At 33.0% G+C, this 13,146-nt stretch overlaps 1 protein-coding gene across 1 annotated transcript; it reads left to right on the top strand.

Moving 5' to 3' along the window:
* The first annotated feature begins 7,680 nt into the window (after positions 1–7,680).
* Positions 7,681–11,692, top strand: LOC18032420 (serine/threonine-protein kinase STY13). The gene is made up of 6 exons (XM_006419938.2): positions 7,681–9,097; positions 9,479–9,600; positions 9,911–10,119; positions 10,214–10,388; positions 10,795–10,929; positions 11,272–11,692. The coding sequence occupies exons 1-6, from the start codon at positions 8,773–8,775 to the stop codon at positions 11,476–11,478; spliced, it is 1,173 nt and encodes a 390-aa protein (XP_006420001.1). The 5' UTR covers positions 7,681–8,772; the 3' UTR covers positions 11,479–11,692.
* The last annotated feature ends 1,454 nt before the right edge of the window (positions 11,693–13,146 follow it).

Raw genomic sequence — 13,146 nt, 5'->3', positions numbered from 1 at the left:
TACCCATAATGCTTCATCAACCTAATCACAATTATGGGGGATGATAAATTGAGAGGCAAAAGAGCCCGCCCAAGAGCCGTTTGTATAATTCAATATCTTTAACGAACAAGAAGACTTCTCACTTTTCCAAAGTGATTGTTCTACACAGAAAAGGTCAGCTCAGTTGCTTTGCTTGCTTACCAGTTCTTTGATAAGGACCAAGATGGTGGTCCCTTGAGCATGTGAAACTACTTTAATGCGATCACATGAAATGCCACATTTTCACATTTACAATATGAAAAAGGGACAAAAATAAATAAATAAATAGCTGTTAGGGTTTAATATTTATGGTAGCATATGGGAACTACTATTCTCCTTTTCACAAGTATGACCATGGGTTTAAGTTCTTTATGACTCCCATTGAGATATTAATATGTGTGCGCGATTATTTTCGAGGAGAAATGCTACAACACTTCTGATTTATTGTAATGAATTGATTCATACATGATATGTGTAATTTGATTTAATATAACCTCCACTTGCATGATAGATTTTTAAAATAGATGTACACATGTCATAGCATCATTTATTTGTTATATGGCTGACATGGTACCTCTATTTTATTCTAAAATTTCTCTATTTCTAGTAGGGATGGCAATGGATTGGATCTGATTCAAGATCCAGGTGATCCAAATCCAATCGGATCGGATTTGGGTCAGTTTAAAATGAATTTGGATCGGATTTGGATATTGATGTGCGGATTTAAGACGGATCTGGAGCAGGTCTGGATTTATCCTAATATCTAAATTCATATCCATATCCACCCATCTTTTAATTTTATTTTATTTTAAAAGTCTCATAACAATTGTAGAATGATAATGATAATAACATATTAGTGGTATTTATCATGCATTTAAACTCTTAAAACTTAAATGTTAGTTTTGTAAATTTAAAGGTCAGTCAGCCCCAAAGCATGTACATGCAATATTCAAATTGCAATTCAAGTAATACAACTTGGCAATTTATTTTACTATATTGGCCAAATAATTTTTAAGGAATATAGTTATTCATATATTTAGTCAAATATGACCATAATAAAAATAATAAAACACTGAATATAAATCATATTTAATTTATATGTCATTATCTAATGTTGTAAGAATGAGGATGGGTGTGTGTGGATATTAGAATGATGAAGGAGACAATAGAATATTAGATTGATCTTACTCCTGCAATTACTTTCGAAGAATATTTTATTATCTTTCTTATTTGTTGTTTTGGTGTAAAAGTATAAACTACAATATTTATTATATTTTGAGATAAATTATATAATTTATTTGTTATCAAAACATTTTAACCTTCAATTTTCATTCTAAAAATTTATTACTTTTTTGTTGCTGAGTTTTAGAATTCACGACAGATCTAGAGTATATTTGAATTTTAATTTTTTTTTTCGGATTTGGAGCAAATGTAGATATTTATTTCTTTTTTGGATCTGGATACGGAGCGAAAAATATGGATTCATGACGGATCTGGAGCAGATACGGATCTTGATTTTTATTATGGATCTGGATCTGGAGCAGAGTAGATCCAACCCATATCTGCCCTATTGTCATCCCTAATTTCTAGATGCGGACATCAATATTTTATAAAATACTATATATTTGAATTAATTGTAAATACCTAATTATAAAAAAAAAATTAAAAGAAAACCATGAACTGTGTAATATAAGCGGCACAAAGATATACTATTTTTTGTTGATGGCTAACTTTCGGTCCTATACAGAGGAACTTTCCATGTTTGTATATGTAAGGTTATAGTAGGCGACCAAATAATAATAATGACAGAATTAAATTTAGTTTGCTCTTTTCCAATCGAGTACAGCTAGGCCATGCACATTCTCTGAGTGTGAAATTCCATGCGAAAATCATAATGTCGACTCCATGCGTACTTGGTTTGTTCCTCACGTGCCACGCAGCACCGCACATTAATAAAAAGTCTTCAACAACTTTTGTGAATGTCAGAATAATTATAATAAGTAGTAGGACATTAGCAGATTAATAGATTAACCTTACCTTAATTTGTGGACTGCTTGGTGATTATTAATTTTTTTTTTATTAGTAACATGGATGCTTCTGCAGCTCGCAGATAAGCAAAAAAAGCCAGAAAGTGATCCAAACGAAGGTAATGATGAGGAGCAACGAGCTCACATTGCAGTAGCAGTTTATGGAATATGCGTATGGCAGTTTTTTTTTCTGGGTTCAGGGATTCTATGAACTGTGATATGCTTGTTAAGAGGGATGTTTCGTTTTTCTTCACGTAAGGTTAGTATAATGAAGTTTCGCAACTGACATTCACATCTGGCCATTTATTCGGAGCTTAAAAACACGATCACAATGTGATGGGACATTTTTATTTTTGGGAGCTGCAGCTTATCCAGAATGAGACAAGTCAAAATTATTTTTACCGTATTCCAATGCGCGCTTGTTGACTTAAGATTCCACTTGGTCAATAGGCGAGCTTAAAGTCAACATTGTATGGCAATGCCTACCATTAAAGAAAGGATGGAGGGCCGTCCATTCTCCTTCCCAGCTTGAAGACGATATATTCTTATTTTCTAATTGACTTTGTTAAATCATTTGCTGACATTCATACATGTGTTTTAAGTTAAAATATTGTGAAACTCGCAAGGGTACCAAATAATTTAATTGATTTATTGTGCTTTTACTTTTCAAATTAGGAAATCATAATTTAGAATGGAAATAATTGATAGTGTTTATTTATTGAAATAGAAGTGTGAATGAAAATAAAACACGTGAGGCCCATATGTTTTTAAGATTTAAGAAATATAAACTTGATTCCCATGGGGAGGTTTTCATTCCTTGAAGTTCTTATTTTATTCTCACCTAAATTTCATTATTCTACTTTTCTCTTTAATTAAAATATTATAATGTTATATTATTGATATTATTAACAATAATTATTTTGAATAAAAACAATCACAATTATTATAATAAATAATGCCAAGAATCAAGAATAGTGACACAGTTCATTCCGATTCTCATTTCTACAGTTAAAGTAAATAATTTATTATAATTCTCATACTCAATTCTGATTTCAGTCCATTCCGATTACCGATTAGTAAAGGCATCGTCAGTGTCTTATTATGAAAGAAAGTGGTTATAAACTTAGGGATTCAAAATAAAATATGGAAATTAAAGGGTGCTAATTAAAACAAAAAAGGAGGAAATTTTTGTATTATTATAGTACATTTTATTATATATTCAAATGAGAAATGTTTCAAGTTCTATAACGTGTATATTTGTAGAAAGATTACCTTTCAAATGTCAAATATTTGAAGGCAAATTGAGTCTCGTTCATGACAGAACTATTCAAGTAGTGTCTTGACCGGACAAATTTCTGATTTGATGGATCTTTTGATGTTGATAATACAAAGAAATGAAACTAAAAAAGAATAATAATGATGACGACACAGAGAAAAGAAGATAGGACGATTACACCGAAATTGAATCCTCCTGAGTCTATATGGACGGGCCATAACAGATAAAATGGGCCCTTGGAGGATATTGGACTTTGGACAATGGGTTTTGATTTCAAACGTGTAACAACAAACAACTTACTTTTAGGGTACACTTAAAAGGTTGGGGACCCAAAGGAGTCAGTCCTTCAAAGAAGGTGTCAAAAACCCATTTTTTAAAAAAATTAAAATAATAAAAGAAATAACAAAACCCTCAAAAGGAAGCCATAAGAATGGATAATCATTGGTTCCTCATGAGCCACTTTTCCAAGTAGACTATGCCTTTCGAGTTCTTTTGATATTAAAGATATTAAAGATAATCAAAAAAAAAAAAAGATAATGAAAATAAGGGCACATGAAGACTTGAAGCACTGACTTTTTACAATCAAAATATGAGATCAAAGAGTTAGTGTTGTGCCTCTCTGAAATTTGTCGGTCCTTTTTGGCCATGATGCATACTTTGGGACGTGACAGACAAATCTGTTCTGACTTGACCGTCCTGATTTTGTTACCTTGACTCCTCGACGTCGCCATGCGCCTTACCTTTCTTTTTTCTCTTTATCGTGCTTGCCATGCCTTTGAGGAGTCATCTTATGCTTTCGACGTTGCCATGCTTTTGAGATAAAATCACTCTCTCTCTTATATTGTGCTTGCATGTGCTCCCACGGGGACACGCGCTGCTTCTACATCAAATCATTTCGTATGCTAACGCCAACACCACGCCTTGTCCTTGAGAAATCCTCGCATCATGCCATCCGTCATCATCATTTCAACGCACCTAACTCATTATTACATTCCACTTCATTCACACCCCAACACATTATTACATTTAACGATGCATAATGATAAAATTAATGTGTGGTGGAATGTACATTTTTAGGTATTCCATCCTCAGGTGAGGTGACTACTAATCTACGACGCCACCTAATTAAGAATTTTTTTTTACTAATGTCTTCGTAATTTTAAATGCGTGATGCTAAATAGAGAGAAACTTAAGAGAAATTAACTTTCTCTTTATCCACCCATACTCTCTTTCCGTCATTTTCTTTAAAATTTCTCTCATTATTCTCTCAGCTTTCTCTCTACTTAACATTTTTCATTTTAAATTAGATACAATTGAAAAGAAAAATGCGTTTGGTCAAAAAATACATGCATAAAAGTATTCACTATATGAAAATTCATGAGTCCTTAATGAGTTTTAAGTAATTCTGTTTAAGTGTCTACCCGAATTCAAAATTTGGGGCAATAGAGCCTAAAAAAGAACATTTTGGATTTTGCCCACCTTTGAGTCTGCCCGTGCATGCATGCATGCATCTCCCAACCTCCAAATTGCGGCATGACTTTAGGCATTGAATGTTGAATTTTTGCGATATCATTGATGAAATTATATACTAGGTTACATTAATGGGGACTTTGACATAACGAAGCCCATATATATATATATATATATATATATATATATATATATATATATATATATATATTTATATATTTAATTTGTCTGTTAATCTTGTAACAAAAATTCGGCAAAAATTCCAGAGGGAGCAAGTTAAGTGAAATATATACGTATACAGCAAAGCACTAACCAAAAGCAAATATTTAACGACCCACTTAACGAGAGCCTTGTTTAATTGCACTGTCAATCCTAATGATTTGTCCGCTTTGATTCGTGCCTTTGTAGTTTATATTATATTAGGGTAAAAGCTTGTTTAGTCCCTATATTATGAGGTTAGTGTTCACTTAGTCCCTGTATTTTTAAAAACACCTCAAAACATCCCTGCTACTAAATATTGACACTTATGCCATTATTTTTTATTATTTTTAACTTGCTTTTACAATATTATATTTTTACAATAATGTTTCTTTTTTGGATATTAATAAAAAATTAAATTATCAAATTAAACTCAAAAATAAAATAAAAACAAAAAAGGTATATATTAATTTTTGTGGAAGCTCACGTATGTCTAAAAAATTAATATCATAAAAAATTACATTATCAATTTTTTTAGAAAAATTAATATTTTAACTCAAGAGTGTGTTCCACAAAAATTAATATATATATATTTATTTTATTTTATTTTTTGGTGTTAAACTGGTAATTTATTTTTTTTTTTAATAATTTCTAAAAAAGTTATTATAATAGGGTTATTTTTTTCTTTTTAATAATGTCTAAAAAATTATTATAATAGAGCAATATTATAAAAATAAGTTAAAAGGAACAAAAGATAATGGCAAAAGTGTCAATAATTTAATGGTAGGGATGATTTGAGGTATTTTTAAAAATATAGGGACTAAACGGATACTAACTTTAAAATATAGGGACTAAACGAGCTTTTACCCATTATATTATTATAACTGACTCCGGGTTTTTGTATTATTTTTGCCGGCTCTTCTTTGCATTGTTGCCATCGCCAACTTCTTCTTAGAGAGTCTCAAAAACTATCTTTTCATGGACGAACTAATAAAGACGACATTCTCGATTCTTTGAAAACAGATTGTTTAAATAAATTAACGTTGCTCGTGTCATAGTAATATGACCATTGATAATAATTAGATAAAAAAAATAATTAAATTATAGCCAGTGAATAGTGATGGAACTACGTAGAGGCTTGAGGAGCTCTGCCCTACGAACCTCGAGACTCTTATATCTACTATACATTTAATATTTAAAATATCATTTAACCCTTATCAGTTATTACTGATAATACAGTAGCCCGATTAAGGATTCTGATTCACCCATTGATCTTAACCATGTGCTATTGTATGTAGTACATGCCTGACATAATTATTTTACAAGCTCAACACGGGTCGTACAACACACATAAATATGTTCTAAATTCCTAAATTTCGGCAAGATCCAAGTAAATACATAACTAGGCATATAGATGAACTACGAAGATGACGAAGAAAAGTTGAAGAAGTAGAAAGATTAGGACCAGTTTATACTTTGCTAGGTGCATCATGCATGGGACAAAAGATCCAAACCAAAAATTTTTAATGTTCATTTGTTCATACTGAAAAATTTTAGACACGTTTCCATTCAATATGTTACGCGTCACTCAATGAATCTTAAACTAGCACAAATTCGACAGCAGATGACGATAACATTTCCTGAAACTATATTATCTTTGATCTAGCTAGATACCGAGTGAACAGGGCCATGCCATGCGTGCACTTTGTTTGTGCTTGGGAATTTTTAATTTAAAGTAAGATAATACAATGATACCAAAAGCAGTTTCTTTATGCGCAAGTACGATCAGGAGGCTCAATAAGAATTAAAACCTCGGAATTATCTTTGTAGAAATGGCTTTGGTGGCAACGATAGTTAATTAAGTAAATTTCAATCCCTTTCAATAAACATTTATTAGGCCAGAATAAACAAATGCAATACCACTACAAAGCCATTCATTAACAGCCTTGCAAGTATATATATGGTGTCTTTTTGTCACCGAAAAGATGCCAACATTAAGCTTCACCTTATTTTTCTTAACAATCATTAAATTCGCAGAGTTTTACCTTTTTTTTTTTTTTTTGAAAAACAGAATATAGATAATATATGGGTGAATATTATGCCGAGAAATTATTCCAATTACCCAATTAAAAAAAAAAGAAAAAAAGTAGCACTAATATGCAGGAAAACTCAAAAACACTTCTCACTTAATTAAGAAGGGAAATGGATTATCAATGGTAAAGCCATCCTATGTTGAGATAGGGTAAACATCCCAAGTAATTTAGAATATTTGCTTAACCAATATAGTATTAAAAAAACAAGCAATGTGTCCTTCGAAATTAAATTTCAATGCTAAAATTAAGAATCTTTTAGAATTACTGAACTTATTTCTTTCACTTAATTTTGCCCTACCTAAACTAAATTTATGGTCATAAAACTGTTACAACATAGCTGAACCCATGAAACATCTCCGAAGTAAAAACAGGCTAACACATCAAATAATAATAATTAATTAACAATGATAAATTGTCATCATTATAAGATATATATATATATATATATATATATATTTAGAAGAAGACAAGTTTTGGTGAGATACGTTTGGTCTGGACTAAAATTATTTATTTATTTATTCTTATTATTAATATTATTTTTAATTATAGAAATTGAAAGAGCCTTGCTCTCAAAAGCCTTAAATTAGGTAACCCCCGCGCTTTTCTCCTTCTATTTCTCTTTCCCTTTCAAAAAACGTACGTCCCCTTTCTGGTTGGTTGGTTTCAGTTCCCAATTCCCAATTCCCATTCTTTTTAGAATTCTATCCAATTTCACAAGACAAAACAAAACCCATCTCTTATCTCTATCCATTTAACCCATTCCGCCGCAAAAGCTTAATTTTTTTTAGCCCTTTTTTTTCTGGTCGTTGTCGTGCGGTAAAGGCGGTGCTGGTGGTGCTGGTTTATGAATATGATGATGTCATGAGAAAGCTTTGATTTTGACTCAAAAATTCTAAAACCCACCACCGACTCTGCTTTGTTGTGTTTAATCTCTGAATTCTTCTCCGCCATTTCTTATTTTCGGGAGTCAACTTTTTCGTCTTTCTTTTGGGTTTTTGCTGTTTTGCCTGCGTGCTTCTGGGTCTTGTTTTATTTTTTGTTTAAATTTTTTTGATTTTTTTAGTTTTATTTTGTGGTGTTTGGAAATCTGAGTCATTAGCTTTGTTCAGAGATAATAGTGGGAAAAAGGTCGTTTTCTTACGGTTTACTTTTGTTTTAATGAAAAGTAAATAGAAATTCTTAAAAAAAAGGATGGTGGGTGATTGAAAAAATTATGATGTTGAACTAGAGAGGTCAATTTTACCGGTCAACATCTGTGGGGAAGTGGGTTTTCGGTTTACTTATTGGTCACCTTTTTTAAATTAGTTTTATTTTTTATTCTTTTGTTATAATGTCAGTGTAGGAGCTTATTAGAACAGCAATTGTGGTTGGTGAAACCGGGTTCTGTTTGATTTTTTTTTTAATTTATTATTATCATGATTATCGGACTTTGTTGGTGAATATTTATGGTTAAGAAGTTGCTAAATTGTGCTAATATGTGTTTGTCTTTGATGGGTTTGATTTAGATTAGTTAATTGATGTTCTTGATGATGGCGGTGATGATGATGAAAGAATTGGTCATGTTTATTTAAGATATCAAAAAGATAATTTTTTCTGGGTTTTGCTACTTTTCAAGATCTTTTTTTGTGTTGAATATAAGTTACTCTTTGCTATTTAAGGTGTGGTTTACCTTTGTTTGGATTATTGAAATATGGATTTGACCACAAAAGATGACCTTGGAGTTGTTGACTCACTAAGGAAATCTGATAATGAAGAGGGAAGTGTAAATTCAAAAGTGAAGGGGACAGGAAGTTTGAGTAGCAAAGACATGCTTTTTAGAGCGGATAAAATTGATCTAAAAAGTTTGGATATGCAGCTGGAGAAGCACTTGAGCTGGGTTTGGTCCAGAAATGAAAGCCAGAGGCCTAAAGAAGAGTGGGAGATTGATTTATCTAAATTGGATATGAGGAATTTGATAGCTCAGGGAACCTATGGTTCCGTTTATCGTGGTACTTATGATAATCAAGAAGTTGCAGGTATTATCATCAGTTCCTTTCTCCTAATGATTAGTATTGTCATTTTCAGGCTAATATGTTTAGTGGAGCTTATCTATACTTTCAAGTGGTTGCATATGTGATAGTTTTATTTAATTTTTGATATGTAATTTTGTCTGTTGGTTGTGTTTCAATTTAAGGGATCAGTCAGATTTTGAATACTCTGTTGCTTAAAACTGTATTGGCTTTTGTTAAATTACTATTTATTTTTCTGCTTGGTCTCTGCTGTTGGTTGAGGTTAATATATCCCAGTTATATAATATTGCCTTGCAGCTTTGATCAAATTAGTCAAACTTACCCTCCTTCATTCTTAAGTCTTGTTGATTTATAAAATTGACCATGCTGCTTGGTTAAATATTTTAGTGAAGCTATTGGATTGGGGAGAGGATGGTATGGCCACAACTGCTGAAACTGCTGCTCTGCGGTCATCATTTCAGCAAGAGGTTGCTGTATGGCAAAAGCTCGACCATCCGAATGTTACGAAAGTACAACTCATTCTTACCTTGTTATTTGTTCTACTGATCACCATGATGGGTACAAACATTTAAATGTAAAAACTTGGACAAAGACTTTTAAGGGATTCTATTTTGTATTAACCAGTGAAATATTAGGAATGTAGTCACCACTTGTTTTTGGCACCTTGTTTTTGGCACCTGCCTCTTTGACATAGTGGCACCTGCCTCTTTGACATGGTATGATTATATATCTACATTAATTAATGTAGTAAAATTAAAAGCTCTATTGAATTTTTTAAATATTGTGATATAATTGTATCCATTTCAATTTTGATTACAGTTTGTTGGAGCTTCTGTGGGAACCTCAAACCTTAAGATTCCTTCAAAAACCGCTTCAGTTGATGGAAATGCTGCTGTTCCTGCTAGGGCATGTTGCGTTGTTGTGGAGTATCTTCCCGGTGGGAACCTGAAACAGTATTTGATAAGGAATAGGCGGAAGAAACTGGCTTTCAAGATTGTGATACAACTTGCTTTGGACCTTTCTAGAGGGTGAGTTCTGGTTTCTTGACATTCTTGGCTTGAAATCTCTATGTATGTGTCTATACATATTTCTTATTGTTGGTTTTTTTGCTTTGCTTTTCAGTCTTAGTTACTTGCATTCAAAGAAAATAGTACATCGTGATGTCAAAACAGAAAACATGTTACTGGATTCACAAAGAACTCTCAAAATTGCTGACTTTGGTGTTGCCCGTGTTGAAGCTCAGAACCCAAGAGACATGACTGGTGAAACTGGTACCCTAGGATACATGGCTCCAGAGGTATTCATGCCTATTTTAAACTTGTTTTGTATTTGCGTAGCGAGAATAGTCAAAATACAAAAAGGAAGTTTTCATCATTCATAAGGAGTGAGTAGAAATAATGTTAATTGGTGTTTTGAGTGAGTCCAGAAAGGGGAGAGCATTTTGAAACTTGAGTGAGGATCCAGTTTCTAATGTTATATAGTGTGGTACTATTATATGTTAGACTTTCTTTGAAGAAGTGATACTATTATCTGTAGGATTATGTTTGTACAAACCTATCACATAGAAACTGAAGAACGCATTCATAAATCATTTTAAATGAACAATTTTTTTCTGTTTTCATGTGTGTCTCTAGTTAGACGCCTGCTGATATACCATGCATGTGTTCCCAGTGATGGGCCTTACACCAAGATACCCTGTGCAGGTTCTCCAGGGAAAGCCTTATAATAGAAGGTGCGATGTCTACAGTTTTGGCATATGCTTATGGGAAATTTATTGCTGCGATATGCCTTACCCAGATCTTAGCTTTGCTGATGTGTCATCTGCTGTTGTTAGGCAGGTTAGTTCTTTGATAGATGATTTATTTTTACACTGCAAGTTTTGTCTGCTTCCGTTGTATAAGGTTTGCAATATCAACTTGAGAAAAGAGATAGTTAGTTGAAAAGATCAACTAATCCATGAAGTGTTCGTCTTTCAGGATTTAAGTGGAGACCATACTTTTTCCTTTTAACATCTATGAAATTTTAAACAGCTTAAACCAACAGAAAAGAGAAAGTTAGGCGAGAAAAATTTCATGTTTTTTCTCCTATTATAAACTACTGTAATTATTGCATGTTTACATGTAGTCAATAAGTTTTGAAATTAATGTTGAGAGCGTCATTCTGTATGGATTTATTGGCAGAATTTACGCCCGGAGATCCCCAGATGTTGTCCGAGTTCTTTGGCAAATATCATGCGAAAATGTTGGGATGCAAATGCAGAAAAACGTCCAGAAATGGGTGAGGTGGTGAAGATGTTAGAAGCGATTGATACAAGCAAGGGAGGAGGGATGATACCTGAAGACCAGGCTACGGGTTGTTTCTGTTTTAGCCCTGTACGTGGTCCCTGATATACTGATTTGCATGCTTTAGATGAAGCCAACGACCTGGAGGTGTTGAATTATTTGCCTGCAGGGTGCTTTAAACATGATTCAGTAGTGTACATGGCTAAGGGATAAAGGTTTATAATTTAACCTCTACTCGGTGAAAATGATCAGATGTGCTCTAAATTTGTCTTGACAGTTACCGAGCCGTTTAATAATAATGCATATGGGTTAATGCGTACAAATCTTGCTAAAATAGGTATGAGATTGGCACATACCATGCTAACTAATGTAAATATGAGATTACAGTGTTGAAACCAAATAACAATACCTGTGAAAGTAGAATCGAAGCAGCTGCTTATCATTGCACAATGTAAGTGGTATTCTAGTCGGACGAAAAGGAAAAGTGAAGCCCGAGTAGTCTCCTTCCACTTATACTTGTCTGCCCAAAGTAGCACCCAAGTATTAGGCCCAGGTTTCCTTAAAGCGAATATCTCAATAATTAAGTCTCAACTAATATGTTATTTGTTACAGAATAACTGAGAATTAAATTGAGACACAACTGTTGAAATCTCAGTAACACAGAAAATAGCGTAAAAGATTGGAATGGTGATGGGATGATGGCTTCAGAAAATAGATGCTGTACATTCCCAAGTTAGAGAATAAAAGTCCAATGGGCAGAATAACGGGCAGCGAAAACAATCTTTTATCTTCTGGTCAGGTAGCGGTTAACTCGCTATCATGATATATTTTCTTTGCCACGTGGTTTCCATTTGTTTCTGGACTTTAATTTGGATTGGCCAGTAGTGGTATCACCTCCACTGCTTCATCGTATTCGTGCACACCTGACGTGACCTGACCTTATCCCGATACGTGTCCATATATATTTATAATCCTACAAGGAACTTCCAATTACAAAAGCTCCTTATCAGATTGAAAAAAGAAACAGAAAAGGAGACATGGAATCTAGACTCAATGGAGGGTAGGTTCTCATATGAATTCCGAGTGCTCGTGGGTCGTTCTCTTTCTGGGCATTGGGAATTTGGACGCTAAAGCTGTCAGGATTCCTTTCCTTTGAGAAATGTTAATTTATCCCCCGTTTGTTTTAGTAATTAAATTAGGATGTGTCCAAAATTCGTGGCAATTATGTCATTTACATGTCGTTCGGTCATGAGATCCTAATTTTTAAGATGATTCAAAAGCAAGCTCCATTAATTGATGAAAGTGGAGAATCAGGACATGACAGCTTTTCATTTGTTTTATTGTTGATAATTACCGAACATTATCTTGAGATCAAATCAAAGTTGCGTCACCATAAACCCATAATGCACTCAAACAGGAGGATAAGAAGATAAATATCAGGAATATATTTATATGATGGTTACTTTCACCAACAGAAACTTAAAATGATTTTGTAGATGTCGATCAAAGTTCACTCTTTTTTTGGTTCTCTCTCTCCCGGGGCTCATAAGAAATTTTCCAAGATCCTCACAACTTCTCCCATGATATTTTAGATGTGGAGGTCGGAAACTGTGTTCAAATTACCAACAGTCCTGAGAAAACCTTAAAACAAAAGTTGCATCAACATTACCGATAAATTAAACTAAAGAAGAAGAGAAGATGGTCAAGATTCAAAGAATATTTTATACGTATGTGAGGGTTACTTATCCCAACAGAAACCTAAAAGAAGACTTT

This window comes from Citrus clementina, unplaced genomic scaffold (genome assembly GCF_000493195.1).
Source record: "Citrus clementina cultivar Clemenules unplaced genomic scaffold, Citrus_clementina_v1.0 scaffold_9, whole genome shotgun sequence".
NCBI classification, from domain to species: domain Eukaryota; kingdom Viridiplantae; phylum Streptophyta; class Magnoliopsida; order Sapindales; family Rutaceae; genus Citrus; species Citrus x clementina.
The sequence above is the reverse complement of the archived record's forward strand: the minus strand, read 5'-3'. Positions and strand labels throughout refer to the sequence as shown.